The sequence below is a fragment of the Cucurbita moschata genome, unplaced genomic scaffold (genome assembly GCF_002738365.1).
Source record: "Cucurbita moschata cultivar Rifu unplaced genomic scaffold, Cmos_1.0 Cmo_Scf00041, whole genome shotgun sequence".
Classification (NCBI taxonomy): Eukaryota; Viridiplantae; Streptophyta; class Magnoliopsida; order Cucurbitales; family Cucurbitaceae; genus Cucurbita; species Cucurbita moschata.
The window spans coordinates 581,736-606,142 of record NW_019268557.1 but is presented as its reverse complement, the minus strand read 5'-3'; the positions used below and the strand labels follow the sequence as shown (position 1 = coordinate 606,142).

At 36.6% G+C, this 24,407-nt stretch overlaps 5 protein-coding genes across 11 annotated transcripts in view; 4 read left to right on the top strand and 1 right to left on the bottom strand.

Annotated features, from left to right (window-relative positions):
• Window positions 1–4,417, top strand: part of LOC111433193 (KH domain-containing protein At4g18375-like) — a 5,625-nt gene extending 1,208 nt beyond the window's left edge. Inside the window, exons 2-8 of the mRNA XM_023070152.1 lie at window positions 60–662; window positions 911–1,405; window positions 1,909–2,148; window positions 2,236–2,505; window positions 2,842–2,897; window positions 3,012–3,108; window positions 3,908–4,417. Coding sequence (XP_022925920.1) covers window positions 78–662; window positions 911–1,405; window positions 1,909–2,148; window positions 2,236–2,505; window positions 2,842–2,897; window positions 3,012–3,108; window positions 3,908–4,039 — 1,875 coding nt within the window. The 5' untranslated portion in view covers window positions 60–77 and the 3' untranslated portion in view covers window positions 4,040–4,417. The remainder of the gene's footprint in view (window positions 1–59; window positions 663–910; window positions 1,406–1,908; window positions 2,149–2,235; window positions 2,506–2,841; window positions 2,898–3,011; window positions 3,109–3,907) is intronic.
• A 3,810-nt stretch (window positions 4,418–8,227) lies between these two features.
• LOC111433196 (F-box protein At5g46170-like) lies at window positions 8,228–10,602 on the top strand. 2 transcript variants are annotated; one of them, XM_023070161.1, is made up of 2 exons: window positions 8,228–9,714; window positions 10,229–10,602. In XM_023070161.1, exon 1 carries the CDS (start codon window positions 8,475–8,477, stop codon window positions 9,693–9,695), a length of 1,221 nt encoding a protein of 406 aa, XP_022925929.1. In that variant the 5' UTR covers window positions 8,228–8,474; the 3' UTR covers window positions 9,696–9,714; window positions 10,229–10,602. The 2 variants fall into 2 exon arrangements, with proteins under 2 accessions (XP_022925929.1, XP_022925928.1); XM_023070160.1 differs by having other exon boundaries at window positions 8,234–9,714; window positions 10,226–10,602.
• A 1,343-nt stretch (window positions 10,603–11,945) lies between these two features.
• Window positions 11,946–18,675, bottom strand: LOC111433194 (transcription factor TCP2-like). 6 transcript variants are annotated; one of them, XM_023070157.1, is made up of 6 exons: window positions 18,533–18,675; window positions 18,197–18,273; window positions 17,478–17,651; window positions 17,215–17,374; window positions 15,543–17,132; window positions 11,946–12,291 (listed from the first exon to the last, which is right to left on the bottom strand). In XM_023070157.1, exon 5 carries the CDS (start codon window positions 16,947–16,949, stop codon window positions 15,585–15,587), a length of 1,365 nt encoding a protein of 454 aa, XP_022925925.1. In that variant the 5' UTR covers window positions 16,950–17,132; window positions 17,215–17,374; window positions 17,478–17,651; window positions 18,197–18,273; window positions 18,533–18,675; the 3' UTR covers window positions 11,946–12,291; window positions 15,543–15,584. The 6 variants fall into 6 exon arrangements, with proteins under 6 accessions (XP_022925925.1, XP_022925923.1, XP_022925922.1 ...); XM_023070155.1 differs by having other exon boundaries at window positions 15,543–17,374; window positions 17,464–17,651; XM_023070154.1 differs by having other exon boundaries at window positions 15,543–17,374; window positions 17,511–17,651.
• A 2,297-nt stretch (window positions 18,676–20,972) lies between these two features.
• Window positions 20,973–23,115, top strand: LOC111433311 (50S ribosomal protein HLP, mitochondrial-like). Its single transcript, XM_023070321.1, has 3 exons — window positions 20,973–21,126; window positions 21,629–21,720; window positions 22,301–23,115. The coding sequence occupies exons 1-3, from the start codon at window positions 21,093–21,095 to the stop codon at window positions 22,673–22,675; spliced, it is 501 nt and encodes a 166-aa protein (XP_022926089.1). The 5' UTR covers window positions 20,973–21,092; the 3' UTR covers window positions 22,676–23,115.
• A 428-nt stretch (window positions 23,116–23,543) lies between these two features.
• Window positions 23,544–24,310, top strand: LOC111433238. Its single transcript, XM_023070217.1, has one exon. The coding sequence runs from the start codon at window positions 23,902–23,904 to the stop codon at window positions 24,295–24,297; it is 396 nt and encodes a 131-aa protein (XP_022925985.1). The 5' UTR covers window positions 23,544–23,901; the 3' UTR covers window positions 24,298–24,310.
• The last annotated feature ends 97 nt before the right edge of the window (window positions 24,311–24,407 follow it).

Sequence of the window (24,407 nt, the reverse complement as noted above, 5' to 3'; positions counted from 1 at the left end):
TTGTTGTTTTTTTTTTTTTTTTTTTTTTTTTTTTTTTTTTTTTTTTTTTGCGGCTGCAGGTAAATTGAAATTCTATAATGGTGAGTGGGAAGCGACCTTATGGTCAGAGGGACAACAATGGAGACAATAAGAGCCACAGGAGACGGATTACCGACCAAGATGACTGGGTTAGTGATGAACTGGTCGTTTACCGAATACTGTGCCCTGATGAGGTCATTGGAAGTGTTATTGGTAAGAGTGGTAAAGTGATAAACTCAATAAGACAAGAAACAAGGGCAAAGATTAAGGTGGTTGATCCATTTCCTGGTGCCAAGGACCGTGTTATAACAATATTCTGCTTTGTCAAGGATAAGGAGGATGTGGACATTGATGATGAGTTCAATGACAGACAAACATTATGTGCAGCCCAGGATGCTCTTCTTAAAATTCATGCTGCTATTTCCAATGCGCTGGCTTCTGCTGGAGATTTAGACAGGAATCTGAGGGATAAGGAACAATGCCAAGTTCTCATCCCTTCGAGCCAATCTGCTAATGTCATTGGTAAAGCAGGATCAACTATTAAAAAGCTTAGAAGCAAGACAAGGACCAGTATAAGAATCATCCCCAAGGATGCCTCTGATCCAATTCACTCATGTGCCATGGAATTTGACAATTTCGTCATGGTTTGTTCACTTGGCTCTCTTTCCAATTTTTATTTAATATCACTGTTGATATTATGTAACTCCAATGTGATATATCCATCCGTATTTTTCATGTGAACTAATTAATCATCACTTTTGATATTGTTGTGTAGCATTTTTTATATGTTCATCATGCTTCAAACGTTGAATCCCGAATGGACGTTTCTGTTCCAATAATTTTGTGGTGCTGTTTGCTGATCTCAATACTATTTTTTTTTTCTTTTAATTAGATAGCTGGTGAACCTGATGGAGTAAGACGGGCTCTATTTGCAATATCTTCAATTATGTATAAGTTCCCTCCTAGAGAAGAGATTCCTCTTGATACAAATGTAAATGAAGCCCCTCCTAGTATAATTATCCCGTCAGATGTTCCTCTGTATTCAACAGGTGGACTATATCCAAGTGCAGATCCCATTCTTCCTCCCAGATCTATTCCGCCTATGCTTGGTGCCCAACATGTCCAGGATCTTCATGATTACCCTGATACTGGGAATGCATGGCCTCTCTATTCATCTGCTCTTCCTATGGTTTCTAGTATTAGCAGTCATCCTCCATCGGAGGAATTGGTGATTAGATTATTATGCCCCCTTGATAACATTGGCCGTGTCATTGGTAAGGGTGGGGGTACCATTAAAAGCATAAGGCAAGCTAGTGGCGCTTGTGTGGAAGTTGATGATTCCAAGCGTGATTGTGATGAATGCTTAATCACTATCTCGTCATTTGAGGTACTATCACTTCTTTCATAATAGACAAAAAGAGTTCTATTCATCCAATGTCTTTGATTGCATGTTGGTCTTCTATATACCATTTTGAAGGTGGGCTTATTTGCAGAATTTGGAATAACGTCAAAACATGAATATGCACAATTCTACAGTGGTTTCAAAATTTGAAAAGTGTTTTTCATAATGTTATTGCAAAACGAACATGAAAGAATGGGAACTGACATTCTACATATCAAACGTAGTAGAATTCCAGAATAAATTTCCATTCAGGAAAAAAGAAGATTTGACCTCTCACTTGTACGTTACCCTTTGTCTTATCTGAAATATTGGCATGATATTCAACTTAAGTCGTCAAACAATTTGTAACATGATATTCAACTTGCTTACTATGTGTGGAGCATTAGCTTGCTGTTTGGTTCTTTTATTTGCATTCTCATTCATGTTGGAACCGATTATTTATTTTAAATAATACATTGATGATCTTGATTTTTCACGTCTTTTTTCAGTCTTTGGATGATCTGAAATCAATGGCCGTTGAAACTGTGTTATTGCTGCAAGAGAAGATTAATGATGATGAAGGTGGAATGGTGATCATGCGATTACTTGTTCCATCTAAAGTTATTGGTTGTATTATTGGAAAAAGTGGTTCAATCATCAATGAGATTCGGAAGTCATCTAGAGCTGATATCCGTATTTCTAAGGGTGACAAAATTAAGTGTGCTGCTGCCAATGATGAACTTGTTGAGGTTTGCTTTATGAATGTTAATTAGTCCTGAATGCTTTATGCAGTTTTTCTTACTTTGCACTTTTTATTTTTTAATGTATTTTTGCAGGTAACTGGTAATGTTGGCAGTGTGAGAGATGCATTGGTCCAGATCGTGTTAAGGCTTCGTGATGATGCTTTGAAAGAGAGGGATGTTGGTCATAACCTTGCTGTCGGTACTGATTCCATGTATTCATCTGGTTCCAGTTTTTCGATGCCATCTGTATTGCCTTCTGTTTCTCCTGGTGCTCCACCAATGGGCTATGACCAGAGGGCTGAAAGTGGAAGCGGTTTAGGCGCTCTCTCTTCAAGTAGCATATATGGATATGGTTCACTGTCGGTAGGTGTCATAGGCGAACTTTTATTGATTGCAGCACATCAGTACCTTTCTTTTTGCAAACAGTAATAGAATCGTTACTCAAGTCTTTTTTGAAAAACACAATTGCTTAGTACCAATTAGACGATGAGGTCAACATTTGTCAAAATGCGATGATTGAGAGAGATGACCAGCTTCAACTTCGATATGGGTATCTGTGTTTTTATCTTTTTGGGAGAGAGAAAGATCATTTATTATCGTTATCTGTGGTGTATATCTTTCTGGTGATATTGAAGGGATTTATTTATTCCACTTTCTGATCTTTTCTGGCATATTAAAACCTTTTTGTACTTGTATCAGATGGGAGACAATGGCTATGGATCCATGCCCTCATATTCATCCAAGTTGTATGGAGGGTCAGTGTCCACCTTATTTTATTTAAAAATGCGACATGTTTTTGTTGTTTAATTTATTTAGTTGATGTATCAAATTGTAAGCAACATGTTTACATTTATTGTTTTTATGTGTAGGCTGCCTCCTCCATCTTCTCTTGAGATGTTGATCCCAGCAAATGCCGCTGGTAAAGTTATTGGAAAAGGAGGGGCTAATATCGCCAACATTAGGAAGGTTGGTTTATTTGCTGTCTTCATTTTACAATTATTCATATTCTTTCAATTTTTCACGACTATTTTTGTGTGAAGATGCTAGGTAAATTCAAGGAATGTTTTTTTTTTTTTTTTTCTTTTTTTAATCACATATTTCTTACATCGGTCAATTGGAAAACAGTTCTAATGTCACACCAAGTATATGTACATGTATGATGAAAAAGTGAAAGATTTCCCTGTTCTCCAATCTCCCACTTGGATAGTATTTATTTTCTTTTTTTCATTTTTAGGTTTTAGATTTTCTTACAGAGGATGTGGAACTTTTTTCTCCTGTTGTTCTGAAGACTCTGCTTTCTAAGAAGCAGAGATGTGCCGTAGCATGATATGCTTTGTGATGCATCAGTTGTTAAAATTTTAGGTTATCAGATGAATTAAGTTGAGTAAAGCTATTAGAATAGAAAGATGTTGATTGTTAAAAACCTTACATCATTACATTAGTATGCTTGAAAGATTGGAATTTGTAAAAATATACTCAATGTGCTTCAATAATAACTAAATTTGAATTTTCTGTTGTTTTAATGTCTTAATGTTAGAAAATAGCCTTTTCTCTTCTCCATGACACATATCACGTTTGTTCTCTCGCATATTTCTTAGACTTTTAGATTGTTTGGAAAAGCTTTTGGGATTAGTGAAACACTTTTACCACATCCAATGCTTATTCTTATTCTTTAGAATAGAAAGATGTACCCTTGCAATGCTTATTCTTTTGTCATGTGGCATTTTTGAGTAGTGAGTGTATAACATTCTTGTTCATTGTTCAGATATCAGGAGCGCTGATAGAGATTTCAGACTCTAAGTCATCTCGAGGTGATCGTATTGCTCTTATATCTGGTACATCTGAACAGAAGCGCACAGCTGAAAACTTGATTCAGGCATTTATAATGGCTACATGAGAAGGAAGATGACCTTATGTTTGAAGGTTACTAGATGTAAATCTTCCATTTCAGTTCATCCTCTGTAGATCTCCCTAGGTTCAGTTCTGGAGAGGGTACCTCTTCTCACATTCAAGTTCTTGAGTTTTTTTCCCCATTAAATGCTTGTCAGGATGAAATGGGAGGACCTACAGCTGGTTCATATCTAGGGTTCCTAGAGCTTTTGTTTCTTAATCTATTCTTCTGTGGATTCTTAGAACGTATAGGATCTTTCCTTTCGTACTTGTATATCTGGCCATATCTTTTATCAGCTGGGATTTCATCTCATTTCCAATGCTGTCGTACTCACATTATATGATGATTATGCCAGATGGGTTCCAGTATGGTCGTTATTCTCAATCTTATAACTGTGTGCGATATTTTTCTGTCCATTCTATCTCCTACTCAGTTTCTTGGTGGAAGAAGTTCTCAAGCATTGATCATTATTCTCAATGCAGTTGGTATTGCTCTTGCCTATTATAGATCTTTATAACTATGACAAGTCACCTCAATAGAAGAGATTATTTCCAGAACTAACTGAAGTTTTCATCAAAGAAGTTTCTATTTTGATTCCTTGTTCTGTACTTCATGTCACGGTTCCTACTATCTCAGTAGGTAAGTGCTAAATAGCATCATAAACTCTGTTTTCTTACCTCTGTTTGATATTTTGCCTTCCCTCATGTCCTTTGTTTAATAGCCAACTGTGAAAAATTCCATAATATATGCTGAGCTGGGCCTGAAATTCCTTGGACATGAGAAGGTTCACTCCCTGAATACTGATTCCCTAATAATATGCTGATTCCATTTTCTTGTGAGAATTATTTTTAGAGCATTCTCATTGGGAGAAGCAAGGGGGTTTGGTGCTCTTCACTTCTGGAGGGAAGTTTAGCCCAATGTCTTAGGTGGATGTGAAAGAGAGATGCTTGGCATTGGTTCTACCTTTCTACAGTAATTCCACACTTACCAGAAAACAAGTGCCTGTACAGTATGGAACATTTTTCAAAAATCGTTTTAAAAATGTTTTTCCGTAATGTTCTCAAAGTTGTAATTTGGAAGAATCTCGTCTTTGTTTCTTTCAATTTTTATCTCTCAAGAACATGATAAAAGTTATTATCTTTTTTACACTTCTTTTTATTTGAAACAAAAATATATTCCAAACAGGAAAACAACCTATTAACAAATTTTTAACCGCATACAAGCACATGTATACCTGATTTTTTTTCTTTTCAAAACACAACTTTTATCCGCTAACTTTGTCCTTGTTTCCAATTCCTTTTGTAATCACTCTTTTACTGTAGTAGTCCATCGTAGAGCTTTCACGTGCAACTCAATCCCTCTCTTATGTTCTCTTTTGGTCTACTTCATTATTCTAATGACATTGTTCTATTTCCTAGCCAATAAAATTACTAATTTCAAAGAGGAATTACTGAAGGATGAGTGGTTAGGCTTACTCCATTAGGGTATGTAAGAGATACAGTAAAATGTTTCCATGCCCTAGATCATCTTGTGTAGATTCTTTGATGCCTTCTAAGAATTTTTCCTGTGGGAATGTTTTTTAACATTCATATCAGTATCATGCAAAGAAATTAAATGACTGCATGAGAGTAAACCTAACCAATCGAAGTTTGAAGTTTCTTCCTCTTTTATCGTAGTTGATGGCACAATAGCTTCTCTCCTGAATTGATTATATCAAATTATCTCATTTGTGATTTTCTAATATGTGCCATCTTCCATGTTGACAATTTGAGTTTGCACTCTAGAGCCAAAAAGTTGGCCCTATCTTGATATTAACTTCCATCTTACCCTTCCCCCTCTGCTACCATATTTGATTGAGCCTTAGGAAGATCTGCTATATTTAGTTTCTAGTGAACTTGACGTTATGGTGATGGGATTTTCCACCCTCCTGTATCTAGTTCCTGGTGCAAGATCTGCTGCCTTTGTACATTGCTGAAGATTGATAATCACTTGATCACTAGGCTGTTTTCATTAAGCATTGATGGTGTAATTCTTGCATATATTTTCCTCCATGTTAAAATTAGGATGTCTGATATTTTGCCCTGGACTTGGGAAAATGCAGCGCATTAAAACCTATAGTTGCTTGTGCTATACTGGATTCTTCTTTCTCTTTGATGTCTTAGCACTACATTCTATTCTCTTCCTTGGCCAGTCCTACATAAATAGTAACTTCAGCAGTGGGAACTCTCGGCCACAGTGCATAAATACTTATCTCACTTATGATCTGCTGCCCTCTGATGTATAGTGACAGCTTTCTTTTACTAGTTAACTGGAAGCCTCACAAGTATAGTTTCCCTCTGTTATGTCTATCCTCTAGCTTTCTATTGTGGTGAATGAAACCCCGTTGCATCGCATCGTGACTTACTGCAGCCTATGTTAGCTAGTTTATGGTCCAACTGCTGGAATGCTTTTTTGGCGTTTCATCAACAAACCTCTAGTTATGTGGCTACTCCCTGCCCTTTATTATTATTATGTGGTTAGAATTCTATTATGCCCTTTTTCAAAGTCTGAATATGAAGGGGATAGAAAGGTATGTCAAATAGGATGACATTGGATGAAAATGTGATTGTTGTTAAGAGGTAGAGACTTAGAAAAATGTGTAGCAAAATGTAGTCATGGATTAATCTATGGATGTGGATCATGTTGTTGGACCCTTGTGAATGATCTTAGCTCATAGTGTTTTTTGTTTAAATTATGAAGTAAATGTAGCATTATTTTGTTTAGATTGAAATTGCCCACTTGCATTTGATTGAAGGATAAAGGCAGAGGAATAATCATCTCTGAATCCGTTCTTTTGTATTTAGAGGAAATTCTTTAAATTTGTGAGAAATCACTGAGGAGCAAAAGCTAGGCACTCTCTTGTTGGTTTAACATGTCAGGGTAGAGGAATCTGAATCTCTAACATTTTGGTTTATAATATCTTTTGAACACGCATATATGTCTTGAGTTATTTATCTTCAGGGTTGGTAGGTGCTTACCACTAAGTTGTAGGATGAATGATGTATAGTGTAGCCAGAAAAGGGCAGGTAAACTACATTGCTTGAAATTGTTGGATCATGTTCTTCTTGCTTTATTGCTGATTATTAGTTATTTAAACCACAGTTTTAGCTTTCAAAGAACAGGAAAATTGTGCCTGAGATAAATTAGTGGGTTCATTCATATATATTTCTACAGATCATGGCCTCTTATGAATTTGATTTTTCTTACCCTATGTTCTTAAAATGTTTCAAATCTCATGTTTTAGTTTAGAAGAAAGTGAGGCATTATGGTTAGCATTTTTTCTTTTCTTCGTAATAATGGAGTAAAGCTTAGGAACTTTAGAAAATTTGTCCATATTTGCTTTTTTGCTTTTTTTCCCCATAAAGTATTTGCTTAAATGTTCATCTATTTCTTGATTTTGAGGTAAGATGGGTAAGTTCCAGAATTTTTTAGAAGCCATCCCATTATTATTCAATATCTTATAGTTTAATTGATAATTAAATTGCCAATTAATTTTGTAGGCAAGAAAATTAATTAGTTAATTTTGTGGTTAATGGTTTGAACAATAATTGTATGCTTATATGGTTGTCTATCCATGGTCGAGGAATTTAAGGCCAGCCCCCAAATCATTTATTGCCTTTAAATTTTACCTTTCTTCATTTAATTAGTTTCATTAACAAAAAGTCCATTTTTCTTATTTTATGATCTAATATTCAGATTAACATCTGTTTAGATAAATTAGCTCAAATCTGGTACGTGAAGAAAAATTTATAGTTTTATTGTCACGTGAAAACTAATCCACACTATTATTCATAAAATAATAAATCAGTCAAATGATGTGGTCGGGTGTTTATTTATTTATTTCTGCTAGAAACAACTTTATATTATTTTCCATCATCTTGTTCCCACATGTTTCCTCTTATTATAATATGAAGGTAATATAATAATAAATAATAGTAATAAGATATATTGGTTTGGTGGGTAATTTTGAGTGATTTGTTGTGGTTGATTCATAATTGCAAGCATTTATTGGTAAATTAGTTAAATTAGTTGAGATTAGTTGAAGATTTGATTAGACTTCTTAATTAGTTGAAATTAGTAAAAAATATGTTTTTCTTTTTTGTTTGTTTAATTTTATAGTTTGTTGAATTGTGAAATGAGGAATATGTTTTCTTTTTAATAATATTAAAAAAGTTAACAAAATCGTGGATCGATCTCATCCCACCATTTTCTATCTCTCTCCTCTGACATATAAAATTAGGGTTTCATCCATTTCACTCTCTCTCTCTCTCTCTGTTGCCAAAGCTCCGATCATGTTCTTGCCGTCCGTTTCAGAAACTGACTCATCTCTTTGTTCCGGAGCTTTTCATTTTTCAGTTTCCTTTATTCTGATCTGAGCGATATCGGTTGTTCACTCTGAGCCATGTCCTGTTCTTATCTACGCCTCGATCCGACCAGAATTTGCTCCTCACAGGACGGCGTTTTTGGCCAGAGCTACAGCCATTGTAGCTACCCTAGTGATCACTTTGATCGTCTCCCCGACTCTCTGCTTCTGCTGATTTTCAATAGGATTGGTGACGTTAAGGCTCTTGGACGTTGTTGTGCAGTTTCTCGAAGATTCCAATCTATCGTGTCTCAGGTTGATAACGTAGTTGTACGAGTTGACTGTGTGATATCCGATGATGATTTCTCCTCCGCCTCTTCGTCTTCTGATAAGTCTCGGAGTGGCTTTTCTAATCTGTTCCGTATGGTTCTTGGAGGCATTGTCAAGCCGCTTCAAGCTCTAGGCCAGTTCTTGGGTCCGAAACGGGTCACATCCTCTGGGTTGGGTTCCGCTTCGTCTTCTTTGTCGACCTCTTCGCTTTCGGTTGGGAGGGAAAAAGATGGGGAGAGTGGTCAAAATGGTGTGACTCATCACTCGCCCACCCAAGTTCTTAAGAATTTTAACGAAATTCGATTCCTTCGAATCGAGCTTCCTAGCGGCGAATTGGGTATTGACGACGGCATTTTGTTGAAATGGCGAGCTGATTTCGGATCAACTTTGGATAATTGTGTGATCCTGGGTGCTGCATCGGTGGTTCACGCTGGGTCTTTTAGTAAGAACATGCAAGAAAATGGAACTGATGGGTTCTGCTCTGGAAATGGTGCAGCAGCTGATGACAGCGGGAGCATACCCGAATCGTTTTATACTAATGGAGGGCTAAAATTGAGAGTTGTTTGGACGATTAGCTCACTAATTGCGGCTTCGGCGAGGCATTATTTACTGCAGCCGATAATTGCGGAGCATAAGACTCTGGACAATTTAGTTCTGACTGACGCAGATGGACAGGGTATGTTGTGTATGAACAAGGATCAGCTTGAAGAGTTGAGAGTAAAGCCCTTGTCGGCTTCAACTGCCTCTAAGAGAACGCTTGTTCCAGCCCTGAATATGAGGCTTTGGTATGCGCCTCACTTGGAATTGCCTGGTGGGATTATTCTGAAGGGGGCAACTCTTGTTGCGATACATCCAAGCGAGCAGTCGATGACAAAGAAAGAGGTATCTGATGGGTCATGGCTTTCAAAGGCTTTTGAGGAACCTTATGCAACCGCTGCAAAGATGCTGGTGAAAAGGAGAACTTACTGTCTTGAGATGAATTCTTTCTGAAACTTCAACTGGATTTGAGGTAAACCTCTTTTCAAATTAATAAAAATATAGTTATTAATTTACTAAGTTTGTTAAAGAACCTGACCAATCAATCACTACCGTTCGTGTTGAATAATTATGTTCTACGATTCTCTGATATTTAAAATCGTGCGGGTAAGCTTCGATATTTTTTCTTTAAAAAACTATATTGCAATTTGTTGGGAGACATGTTCTCATAATCTGGACGTTGACTTGGCAAAGTTGTTAGTTATAGATGCGATTTTACAACGTGAGGATGCTGTATATAATCCAATCGAAGTATGAAGTCTTTTCCCCATGATTCTTATTTTCTATTTGTACATGTTGTCCATGCCCCTCGTCTTCAATCGAAGTACGAAGTCGTTTCCCCATGATTTTTAGTACAGGGTAGTATCACCATTCTTCTTCAATGTAAGGAGTTAGTTAGTTCAAAATGGCTTGTCTTACAATTTCTACATTCTGCTTTCATTTCATTCACTTGTTTACCATTTTAAATTCTTGTGCCCAATCAGCAGAAGAGTGGAATCCAGATAATGGGAAGATTGATAGTGAGGGGAGTACATCTGGTTTCATGCATCACCAAATTGGCAAGTCTGAGGAAGCCTAATCAAACGGCAGCAGGCTCAGCTATCCAAGGTTGATTTTGGATTTTGAAGAATGGGCGACTTCTGCTTGAACAAGAGAGATAATTGAAACTCTTCTCTACTTGGCCTTTGGTCGATAATACTATTTGCAAAGTGCAAAAAATACAAATAGAGATGATGTTGTAAAAGCCCTTGTTGTAGTGTTTTGTTTCTTATATGTGAATATGATGTAGTTCTATTCTATCAAGCAATTGCATCCTTATGAATTGATTGCAGCCCTTAATGTCATAGACACATTGCATTGCAGCTTCTCTCCTTACACTGTTAATCCGTTTAGTAGTTGATGAATTTAGTAGAAATGCTCGTATCGTGAACCTTAGAGCTTTGGTGAACTTTGCAAAAAATGTTATCCATTATAATCTAACAGAACATGCACTATCAAATTATCGGTTCAGTTTCATAATCTTAATGACCCTTCTCGCTGAATCATTTAGCAACCTTCAATTTGATATTAGAAGGAACCAACACTTTCTGGATCGAAATGGACTTCGTCTGAAACACGAATTTCTTCCTTTTAAGCTAAATGTCCTATCAGATTTTGAACGACAAACGAGAAGGGTTCAATAAAAGAGAAAGAGACTTGTCAAATAACTACCAAAAATCATGGACACCCAATCAGGATTAGTTGAACCATTAAAGATCGAAAGCTTAGTGAATGTAGTACCGACCAGTTGCAACTTTTAGATGCAAAATTATGGACAGCGAACAAGAGAGGACTTTGGGATGCAAAGGTTTAAAAGAGGGGGCGCTGTTGAGTGTTTATCCATTGCGGGTTTGGGAATGATTTATTGCAGAGAGAGAGTGAGAGTGAGAGTGACTTGAATCTTTTGCACATTATGGGTTTTGAAAGGGAGATTTGGGAGGGCCCGGAGACGCTAATCTCTCCTATTTTGATAGCCAGATATACTGTTAGGTGGAGTATTGTGTGGGCAAACATGCAAAACCATTAAGTTTGATAGCAATTACCTGCTTCTTCCCATGCTGCTCTGCTTCTTCCCATGCTGCTCTGCTTCTTAACTGTTGATCCATGATGCTTACTGTTTTTCAAACCCTGTGCCTGCAAGCAAAAGACAGATGAATGTTTTGGCCATTTCCTTCAGCCACACATGTTTAGTGTTCATTATACATTAAACCCAGACGTGAACGTTGGTAAAGACTCTAAACAAGGCCAAAAATAGATTGAGTTCTACAACAGGAGAGTTCATCTGTAAAATACACAAGTCCATAAAAATGTGTATTAAGCACATTTCATCAAATTGTTTGTAGCTGAAGTGTTTCTTTATTTATTTATTAAATATCGAAGCCAAGCAACTCAACTATGGCTTCTATCGTTCTGAGGTTGCTATTCGGCTTATTCAATCTCAGCACATTCTATAGCTATTCCATTTCAGATTTTTGGGGTTTCAATACTAAACTTATCAAAACGATTGCTTCCTAAAAAAGTTTGTTTTGTTATTCATTACCAATGGTTTATAAAAAATTGAGTCAAATTTTGAAAACTAAAAGATAGTAACTTAGAAATTTTAAAAATAGAAAATTAAAAACAAAATCCAACTATCTTCCAGAAAAGCACACATATTAATCAAGATTACGAAAGGAAAACGTTTTTTTTACGATGGGATTTTTATTCCAACAAGAAGGCAATACAAAACAGATCCACAAATGAAGGGGAAAATTATACGGGAAAAACTGCTAGTGCTCAAAACACTGCACACAACAGCTATCAAAGCAAGGCTATCAAAAGATTTAAACACCACATGTGAAACAATAAGGGAAATTACAATCAAAACTTGGAAAAGAATTCTCCAGACAGCAAATACTTTGTGCTTTAAATTCAGACCTCTCCTGTGCAGCAACCAAATAACAGAACCAACAGAGTTGAACAGTACCTGCCTCAGCTTCTACTCACTCTTCCTTCTTGCGCTTTCATATTCCTATGATTCAAACATTATTTTCATTATGCCTTTTGGTTGCTTTTCTTCTTGGTAAGTAGAAAATAGGAAAGCTTGTAATATGCAATCAGAAACAAGACACGGGGAAGGTCCACAAGTTAAAAGAGATCTAGCAGCTTTCTAAGTAACCACTTCAAGTCGTCTCTAAAATGCTATATTGGAGACTATATTCAATTCTTCTAAATAGATCCAACCACAGGATATATGAACAAGTAACCGCTTCAAGGCAAAGTGTCTAATCAACCAATTCTAATTTATTATTCTATCGGTCCAGTTTATTGAAATGGAGCAGTCCACAAATCAATGAACTCAATTCTTCAATTGCAGCATAAGGAAACGTATATCTGTCCTGATATCCCACCTTAATAGTCGTTCTAAGTGGCTATTCGATGTTAGTGACTAGCATGAATCAAGTTGAAGAAGTTAGGTAAATGGGACGTCTATTCCTAATGCAGCCCTTCATGAACAAGAGCCTACAGATAGGAGAAAATTGAACAGTCTTGGGCTCCTGAGAAAATTCAATAGACTGGATATCACTACAGATAACTCCAGAACTACGCCTTTCACATGAAACCACAGGTTTTGTCAAAGAAATTTGAAAACATATTTTTTGTATTATTCTTCATAGTCTTTGAATAGCATCCTGAAAGCATCAATCAGCTCTCCTAGCATACTCAACCCTCGAAGAAGCATTGTTACTATTACATCCTACACTGCTTGGTTGAACCACCCCCTCTAAGTAACATGTTATGTAGTTTCTTCATGACACAAATTGTGCTAATTCCACAGCACATTTTAAGCTTGACACGATATATCAAGCTCGACTGACAACAATTGCCAAGGATTACAAAACTCCATTGACGACTCATTCCGAATCCCTTTTCATTATTATGTTGGGGCATGTTACAGTCCACCATTTCTACCTGCGAAAGTTAAGGATTGTGTCGTCTGTCAAATTACCTACTCATCTATAGCTTCTTCCTCACTTTAGAGTTAAAGTAGCTTTGATGTTGGAGTGAATCCAACTACCCAACACCTCATTCTTTCTTTTCAGGTTTCAGATAATTGACCATGTTTCAAAGAACCACGCTATTAAACACAGGGTCAGGGTCAGGGCCAAGGTCGAGGTTTAACTTTTAATAGGAAGGAGCCGAGAAATTCTTTAACATCAATAATTTATACAATTTGGTTATGGTTCCAATATATTATGCTTCTTTTAATCTTTTGTTCCATATCAAACGAGAAGATTAAGAAACTATAGATTTTCTCCTATGTTTAGCATTACTCTGACCTGTTCTATAATTCGAGTATTACATATATTTCTTCTCTCCTATGATTTTTCCGTTTGGACGGACATGATCTTTCAAAATTATTCTGGAATAAAAGACTTGTTCGCATAGAATATTAATTAGAACTTCAGTAATTTTATAATATCAACCCCCATGATTACTGATCAACTCAAGTTGTTGATGAGCAAACTTGGTTAGAATATTATTTCTTAATGTAACAAAAGTACCCAAAAAAAAAAGTTTCTAGGCATCCCATCTCCCCAACAGTCCATCTTGAGCTTGCTTAAGTCTTTAGGTACCGTCTCTTTCTCCCATTTGAACGTGCTTAGCTTAAATTTAAGAAATAGTACAAATAAACAATATATCTAAACCTAAACCTTAGACAAATACCTTCCATCGTCGAAGGGTCTAATCTCTAAATGCTGTTGAAATGTCCTTACAACAGGTTTGCTTGAACTTCCACAAACACTCACAAAAGGTTCATTAAAGATGTAAGCATGACCATTTAGAAAGTAAGATAGCATGCAAGCTATTTCTAGATAATCTGTTTTTTCTGAACAGCTGCACGTATAATATTACTCAAAAAATTGATAATAACATACTTAGCAGCATGGAGTTTCTTTATGAAAAAGAAAAAAGAAAATTAGGCTCCATGATCTATAATGCACTAAAGAAAAATCAAACTAATTGGTATGTATGATGCAACAACAAATTTATTATTTAATTAACAGGATTCCCTAATTTAAACCATATTCAAACGAGGAAACTTGACACCATTCATTTAATTAAAAGGAGAAAAAAAGAAGAGTTCAATTGAACTAGAATATTGGTGAATTTAACATAGTTTAGTCCAAATAACAATAACATGGCATTCTCCAATGAGGTTGAAATTCTTACCTTATTAACATTGCAATACTCAAATAAGAAAAAATAATAAATGTTATTAGTACAACCAAACTGTTACACCAAGTATTAGATAATTTACTCTAAAAGAAGTAAATACACTGTTAGATTGTATTTAAAATTAGTGAAAAGAACCACACACTCAGACATAAAGAACATTTCAATATACTAACATTAGAAAAAAAATATATATGTTGAGGAGACGACAACTATCAAGTTATGCATCAAACTTCTTTGGTTCATCACAAAAAAGGTGCAACTTCTATTTTTATTGGCCAAATATAACACTTCTTTTTTTTATATATAATTATTTTTCTAATAGCAGTGTCTTCAAAATTTGAGTTATGATACAAAGAAATATCTCATCAACTGTGATAACTGACGGTCAAAGCAAGACCACAAATTGATTTCAACTAATATGGAGTAAAATAATTAAAAATAGAGGTTTGTAAGTTTTTGTCATTTGCTGTTCTCTGTAGAAAGCAGTCATTTCTAAATCCATGTGTGTATGGAGCTTCTAGGGTATTAAGTCAGGTTGTCGTAATTCTCAAATTCAAATCCGAAGACAAAAGGAAAGAGCATTTGTTTCCCAAAGTCAAGACCTAATCTAACCATTCGAGAAGAGGCGCTAACATTAGCTGAGCCCGAGGTGTCAGCATTGCCAATTAACGGCCGTTTGTAAGTGGAAAGCGAAATCCGCTCCATTATTCAAGTGCGGTATTTCCACAAACTGAGTTACACATGGCACAGCGAATAGAAAGCCTAGCCCTTCTCGGCTCATGAGAAGAGAGGAGAGAAGCAACTTAGGTCACAGCCAACCGGACCCACTTCACAGCAATCGAAAAATTATTGGGTTTATTTTTTTATTTTTTATTTTTGAAACAATAACCAAACCTTGGCCCAATGCTCTACTTTTTTTGAAGTCTACGAAGAAATCAAGCAGCTAATGCAATTAACAATAACCCAAACGAAAAAGAAAAGGAAAAGAGAACCGTACGAAAAAAGAAAAAAAAAAGAGTACTGTTAAGTTTTGAAGCTTACCAGGAAGAAGATAGGCTGAGAGGAATATGCTGTACAAAGAGTTCATTTCTTTTCTTTTCCTTTCTGTTCCGACTGCCGGCTTCCGCCTCCATAGCAGAGTTGCAAACGACCGTCAAATGCAGGCGAAAACTGATAATGATGATGATTTTCCATTTGTGGAGCAGCCGAAGAAGTCGCCGCTCCGAAGAGGAAAGGTAAATTGGATCCGTCAACAGGAGAAAACCTCTGGATATGAGGCAAAAGTGATGAATTGGACTGAAGGGTCCCCCTATAATAACCCGGAAGGTTGGAAGCAATGGTGAAGTTGAGGTTGTAGTCGCTGCCACCCGCCGGTTGAGTTGTGGCCACGGGAATTATATTGCCATCGTGAACAAATGAGAAATGATGAAGCTGCTCCGCATTATTGTCACTAGCTGAGACGCTGCTAAATAATGGAGTGCTTGACATGGTTTGTGGCAACGGAGTTCCCAAATTCATTTGTTCGGAAAATCCCGAAGAGTGGTGAGTTCTAGAAGTGGACGACTCAAGAATTCCCGAGCTGAAGTAATCCATAGCAACGGTCGATGACTGCCACTGCCTTTCTACAGCCACGCCGGCGTCCCGATGAGCTGAAACCGTTGCAGCACCGCCAGAGAGTAGCTGGGTGAAAGATGAATTTGGGGCCATGGAGGTGAGATTATGATCGGCGATGCGAGAAGAGTCCTGTTCTTTTTCCTTTTCCTTTTGTGCTCTCTCCTTCGCCCTTTCGCGAGCTTTGAGGCGGTTCACGCGAACCTCAGATCGCGAGAGAGACAAACCTGAACCCTTACTGGTTTCGGAGTTACTACTGCAAGCAGATTTGGACAAGGAAACATGTAATTGGCTCTGATTCTGCTCGACTGGGTCTAACGACCGGGGTTGATCAGTGACACTAATCTTTTCCCCACTCAGCTGTTTTGGAGTTTCCGGAAAAGAGGCATTCAGCGAAGGCAACTCTGCTATTGCATCCGCGGCCGCTTTGATCAGCCACTCGATAGCCTTGCTTGGTTGATCAAAACCCAACCGATCTTGAAGATCGTAGAACTGAATCGCCGTCGCTACCGATAACCGAACCCTTCGATCTCTAAGTCCCTTTGAAGTCCACACCTTGCTATGCCTGTCCTTCCCGCCCGAAGCTTGAGAAACCCTAATAATCCGGGAGTGGTGCCATCCACGAAGCCGATTACCATCATCATCATCTCCTCCTACACCTCCACTGCCCACTAACGCGGTGCTACCACCAACCCTTTTTGATTCTTTGTCTTCTTCATCCTCCGGTTGAATGTTCTCAACCCCTTTTAATCCTATCTTATTGGAGTCGCTACTTCTGCCAGTTGCTAACCTTGGGAACTTGCGCGGTTGTTCTTGTATATTATCCACCACCTCCATAACACTTTCATTCCTCAACTACTCAAACAAAGATCCGTAAATGGAGACCCCTTTGACCCTTGGCAGATGCTTTTTATCCCACCTCTACAGAGAGAGAGAGAGAGAGAGAGGAGGGTGCAGGTCGTCTAGAGAGAGAAATAAGTAGGGCAGATGTTGAAATACGGCAGGGGCGGTGGTTGTATTCTGCACATATTGATGATGATAATTCAGAGAGTACCTCTTTACTTTGTGCTGTCTGTGTAGTAATTAAAAGGCCTTCTTTTACCCTTTGATATATCACAATCTTTAGTCAGCAGAGCAGGCAGCCCTTCCGTTCAAAACTCCCAAAAGTTCCCGAAATTGTGTGCTCTCCAGAGGCAAAAACCGCTGGTTATCTCAGACCTCTCAGCTTCGCTTCCTCCAGCCTGCAAGCCTCATCTTAAAACCTACAAAGAGAGAGAAGATGAGCTTAAAAGCGTTTTATTAAAGAAGATGAGCTTTTACAAATGTGTAAAATATCCATTTTAAAGAGAACCTCCAACTTCGGACCTTTTCACACCGTCTAATATGGCTTAATCTCACCTCCTTTCTTCGTATTCCTCTTTCGGTTTCAGAGCTTGGAAAACATTTTTGAAAGGAGAAAGTAGAGAAATAGAGCAAGAACTCACGGATCTGTGCTAACAAGACTCCCCTTGCGTAGTATTTAAAGCTTCATCTCTGGTCCTAAAAATGGCAGACAAAATACATTAACACGACAACTCTGAGAAATATTTTTTATTAAAAAAAATCAAAAGAAACCAACAAATTCATGTTTCCAAATTATCCACACTTGCACGAACAAGAAACTATTAAATTTATTAAACTGGAGGACAAGGTTGAGTCCGGAGAACGGATTACGCATACATCAATAATTCAGATGACAGGTGTTTATCACTGAGAGGCAAATCGCTAAACCTAGAATTTACATAACCTGGACAATTTTTTTTTGTTTAATTTCTTCAAATTACTCAGCTACATTCAAAACCCTTTGCAGATCTGCATTCCCTTGAACCGAAATTAACCACTGAAAGTAGAAATCATCTTCTTCGTGCTCAAAATTTTAGTTGAATAGAAAAACGAGAGACTAAAAACAAATTTCAACTATTCCATCGAAAAATCAAACAAAGAATACACAGTCACAAAACTGAAATTAAACCGTACAAATTTCCGAGCCTAGATTAGATTCACACTCATCTAGCTAGGTATCGTTCTCTAAACAACATATATACCTCGATTACAAGAAAGAGAAAAGCCCGCAAGCAGCTCAATCTCTCAAGCACTGACATGTAATTTTCTTCTCCTCGAACTGCAAGTAACACAAAAGTTTCAAATCACATCACGTATTGATACCAATAGATAAAAAGCTGAAATCACATTAAATCTTGATAGCAATAGACAAAATTTCAAAATCACATCACGTCTTGGTTCCAATAGATAAAAAGCTAAAATCAATAACCTCCAAGCTAAAATCACATCACGTCTTGATAGCAATAGACAAAATTTCAAATAAAAAATTGTGTGATGATACAAAGACAGCGGAATTTCGTAGAGAATAGAGAATATACGATGCCTGCGCTTCAAATCCTTGTGAAACAAAACGATCCAGTCTACAGTCCGGGAAGATAGTTGGAGCGGAACGGCGGGAAAATTGAGAGAGAAAAAGAAAGAGTTGAGAAATGAAAGCGAAGAACTGAAGAAAAGAAGAAGACAGTGAATAAGTGAAGGAGATATTTATTTATTTATTTATTTATTTTTTTTTGGTCACCGGACTTATCGGGAAAACTCCGACACTCCGCCGTTCCCTGCATTAAATATGCCCCCCATTCTTCTGGTTTTCTTTCCCCTAAAAACATTCAATAACATTAACCAATAATAAAGCAAATAAATTTAAATTTTCATATATTTGTAATGTTAATAATAATAATGTTATCAACATAATAAATCTTCATATATTTGTAATATTTAAAAAAAATAAAAATGAACAAGGAACTAGTAAAGATCATAAATTTAAATTTTCACGTCTCTATTGGTTGAATGACAAGTCGTGTTCGACTGTCTTTGAGTTGTGGAGTCGTCAGTTTGCATGGACGTTCCTAGTTTTAGTGTTGGAGAACTATTTTCCTTGGTATGGTAGCTCACACCACGGATAGGTTCATTATGGCTAGTTTGTGATGAGCCTAAATGAAGAGTATAGTCGTGTGGTTCTCGATTGAGTACTTCATGACTATTTTGGCCACGTGTTATGCATAATTTACCTCTGTTTGACCGATTATTTTTCTATGTCTCGTATGAAGATGGTAACGAGATGGAAAAAGTATAAAATTGAATATAGTTATACAAGGATGGACATTCTAATTATAGAGCAAAAAAGTGACACGAAAACTATATATTATACACGTAATAAATTTGTCATACCTAGATTGAGATGAATTGAAGGGTGATTATTAGGTTTGAAATCAATGTAGTGGTGGTATCGTAATTATGAGTGAAATGGAGGTCTGGTTGAGAAGAGCTAAAAAGGGAGCACTAAACTCCATGCTGTGCGTGGAGGAAAAAGATTCGTGTTTGTGTTATTTTTAATTTTAAAAAAAATGACTTCGTAATAGAGGAATTAGATATATAATTAGTTAATTAATTTAATTAAAAGTACTGGGAATGGGGATATTCCATATTTCATGTGGATATAGACTCCTGTCCGTACGACAAACGACATGTCTCGTTGCTTCCCTTATTTGCTGCATTGTACATAAGTATTGTTGTTCAAAATATATATATATATATATATTTTTTCTTGTTAGATAAATTGGGCGGGACAAGATTATATTTCTCCTTTTCCGCCCAATTTCTCACTAAATCTCGTTTAATATAAATATATTTTCCGCCCATCATTTATAGTTAATTTAAATTAAAAAATTAATATTAAAAATCAATTTTTTAAAATTATGTCAGTATTTTATGAAATTTATTGATTTATTAAACTTATTTTTTTAAATAAAATTTTGGATAGAAACTTAAAAATAATTTTTTTAAGAATAATAAATATATAAAATTATTGGCAAAAGGAATTCTATCCCTACCAAAATAAATGGAGAATTTTGGAGGTGGGCTTTTCCATTCTGCTCGACGGCAGACATCCCTAATCTAATCAACATGTTGAATTGTTTTTAAAAATAATGTTAAATCGTGTAATTTTTAATATTCACTTTAAAATATTAAATTTGGATTAATTTTGCGTTTTATTGTTTATAAAAATACTTCTGTAAAATTACAATATTACCTTTAGTATTGGAATATTTAAAATAACAAAATAGTTTTGGAAAGTAGAGTAATATTATAATTAATTTTAGAAAGATGAGAAAAGGTTATAAAATTAAGGGTAAATTATCCTGAATCGTTTGTAATAAATGATTAATAACAAATTAATTTTTAATAACAAAAATGTGAGCGCGTGTTCACAGAAACCAAAAACGAATCACTTGCCGGCTAAACACTAAAAAAAAGATAATATTAATTTTTTTTCTTTTATTTTTATAATACACCCATTATTTTTTTTTTCATTTTTTATATTTTTGAAAATATATAAATTTAATTACACTCTCACTTCATAAGCCACCATTATTATAATATTAAATGGCCTAAATCTCAAATTTATTTATTTTAATATTTTATTTATTAATAACAATATTGAATTTCATAGTCGATGATATAATTAGTTGAACTATGGGAGTCGAGGGGCAAAAATGGAAAGGAGATTGGTTTGATGTAGAGGCAGAAGTGAATGTTGGTGGGGGCAATAAGATAGCACGCTTGAGGCAGGGGCACGTGTCACTGTCGAAAGCGTGTAAGCTCGTTTCTCAATGGCAATATAATACCCACACCCACGTGTCACGGTCACCTGACCCTGCTACGCTGGCATCTCCACGTGTCACGGTCACCCTGACCTTACCCTTGCATCAAATGTGGGCCGTGCGTATAGAAATGATGTATCTGGGCTGTAGCGGGTATGTTTCAGGCCCAGTCTAAACCCTAACCGCAGCTGCAGGGTTCTTGTTGCCATCGTTCGTCTTCGTTTGTTTCCCTCTATGCTGGTTTCGTAACTTGGATTTTGGCGTTAAGAGTTCAGATATGGCTGCTGCTTTTGCTTCGAAATGTTCCCGAGGTATGCGATTTTCTGAAATAGTGGATACTGGAACTTCTTTTGTTCTTTGATTCGGAGATGCTAATGCTATAAGATTTGTAGCCTATTCTTTTAGTATTTTTCCGACTTGAACCTTGATTTGAGCTGATTCAGCTTAGGAAATGCTGGTTTTTCTGTTTCTTTCTGACTGCTAGCAAAACAATTCTAATTTCGTGTTGCTCATCTTATATATTTTCTCCTGTTTTAATGTTACTGATCATATAGCACCGTGGAGTTGAAGTGGCATTTATACATTGGTTTTTTATGCATTTTGTTAAGAAACTAGTTTGAATACTTCTTAAACTAGTTTGAGTGTTTTTTTTTCTTACCTACTTGATAGTTTGTGCACACGATGATGTAAAATTTATCTCAACTTTGATATTTCGATATTTTACTTGTCTTATTTTGGTTTGTATTTCTAGTTGTTGTGAAACTCATTTTGGCATATTGTTTCGTGCTCAATGATTCTGGAAAATTAAACTAGTCGGCCGTTCATTGTTGGGTGGACTCGGAAAAAATTTGTCTGGTTCATTGACCGCATCGAATGAGACAGTATGCAGCAGTTTCATCTCGCAGGTCTGGTTCTCTGAAATTTTAATCACTCATCTGAATTTCAACCCTAAAATGATAGTTGAAGGAAAAAAAAAATGTATGGTAGATTCATATGCATGAACACGGAGGGTAAGGAAACAGAGGATTACAAAGTTACATGCATCTAACACTATTTATACAAAGATTACTGTGCAAGGGATAGTATGGCTAAAATAGGTATTTAGAAACACAGCATTCTTGCAGATTATCTAGAGAAGTTGGTTATGAGGCTAGTATGGATAATTTGGGTATAGTTCAAGATCTAGCTGTTTGCAAATATTTTCCTGGATTGAAGCGATAGAAACTCGGTGTTCATAAACTGAATTTGTGCTTTGCTTCTTAAATTCGATGGTTTTTATTTTTTGCACATCGACATATAATCATTAATATCTCGAAGTGCTACTGAAATGAAGGAAGTGCTGATATATAGTTTTAAGAGGAATAAAATAGTTTGAAAAGATACATTGAAATTTTAAAGTCATTGCAAGTAGCAAAAAATGCTGATGAAAATCGATACACTACTATCAACATTTGATCCTACCTTGTGTATTGTTATCTTTTGCAGCAACAAAGAACTTTCATACAGATGAGAACTGTGCTAAAAGTAGTGGACAATTCAGGGGCAAAAAAGGTGATGTGCATACAAGCATTGAAAGGAAAGAAAGGAGCACGACTAGGAGACACTATAGTCGCATCAGTGAAGGAAGCCCATCCTAATGGAAAAGTAAAGAAAGGAAAGGTTGTATATGGTGTAGTTGTGCGAGCGGCAATGCAAAAAGGTCGTTGTGATGGGAGTGAGGTCAAGTTTGATGATAATGCTGTTGTACTTGTGGATAAGCAAGGTCAACCTATTGGAACTAGAGTGTTTGGCCCAGTCCCTCACGAACTGAGGAAGAAAAAACACGTAAAGATTCTTACTTTGGCCGAGCACATTGCCTGAAACCAATTAATCAGATTGGAGCCGAGGCTCGTAACTTCTTGACGATGCGCCCAAATGTGTACCCCATTGGAATTTATTGGAAGAAGAAAAGGAGTACGCAAAAAACATATGATAAATTGTGTTTGGCAAATAATAACAGGAAAGCTGTTGCAGTTGCTACTGGCGTTGCTGTTTCTCAGGTTCTTCCCAACATTCTTCCTCACATCATTGCATGAAAGTTATAGATCGTTCTGTGTTCCAGTTAGGCAGTTACCATATATATTTTGTTTGAATTTTAACAAACTATGATGTGATCGGTTAGTTTTCGAACCTGGTTGTTCTAATACTCAAATGCCATGCTGAAAACTGTTGCTGAAAACTTTAAATTTAGGTTGAAGGCAGTCTTTTGTGGATGTGTTTGTCTATCTATAATTTAAGTCGAAAGTCATTTGTTGCTCAAACCCATCATACAGCGGGAATTTGGCCTTGGATGGCAAGAGTAATATCACCATTTGCATTACAATTTCATTATGAACCCCCCGACACTTGATAGCGTAGCTTGGAGTTCATGTGAACTAATATAAATTTCTAGCATCGGTGGATTCCTAGGATCAATGGGATGAAATTGTCCGGATGAAATTATTTGGACAATTTTCATATATCCAATAATATAAAGATCGTACTTTTTCTCTGTATGATTACATCATTTACAATGAACTCGGAAATCGATAGAAATGGTGACATGGACCAATTTTAATCATATGGGGGCCAAGTGAAAAACTAATATATAATATTAAATTATATAATTAGATATATCTTGTATTTCCAATCTTTGATTGAATTTGTGACATTTTATTATTAGTAGAAAAAGGGTTGTTGAATTCGGAATCAAAAACTCCTTGGTATTGTGTGTCTCATATTTGCCCTCCCCCTGGCTACCGTAAATCCACAATTGAATCTTCACATCAGTGGCAATAACGTAAAACAAAACAACAGACTGAATCTTCAGTTGTGATTTGACTGTGCACAAAATTCTCTGTTTTTGGCCGCAACTTAATGAACACCATAAACTCTCAACGCCATGAATGGCCTGAATTGGCCGAGTCAATGTCCTAATTCCAAGGAACCTTTCCCCTCTAAAACCATAAACCAATCAGATCATAACCCACAATTCCGACACAATAAAAAACAAAATCAAATTCCCAGATCTCCAAATCCCCTTGAATGGCCACAATCCCATTTCGATCATGAATCTAACAACACCAACAACAGCAATGGACGACCCTCATAAGCTTCAGAACCTACCCTCTTTCAAACTCTCCCGCTACTCCTCTACAGTCCGAGACTCCGACGCCGGCGATGACCTCCGCTACACCAGCTTGAAGGACATTCTTCTGAACTCCCCGTCCTACAGCGGCGTTAATGAGTTCAACGAGTTCAATTTGTCGAACATTACGATCCGAAACGAGCTCGTGAAAAGGGCCGCGTCGGCGTATCTTCAATCGGCGGCGATCTTGGTCGGCCGAAATGAGAGCTGTTTCGTGGGATTCTGGGAGAGGCTTAGGATCAAACTCGCCGCCCTCCGCTCCCGTTGGTGTGATTGCTTTCCCCGCTTTTTTGGCTTCTTTAGGTTTGTCTTTTAGACTAAGTCTAGACCTCCGCTTTTCAATTCATCTCTTTATTCAGTTTTGGGAATTGGGTTTTTTTTCCTTCCTTCCATTGGAAAGGAGAGAAAAAAAAAAAAAAAAAAAAA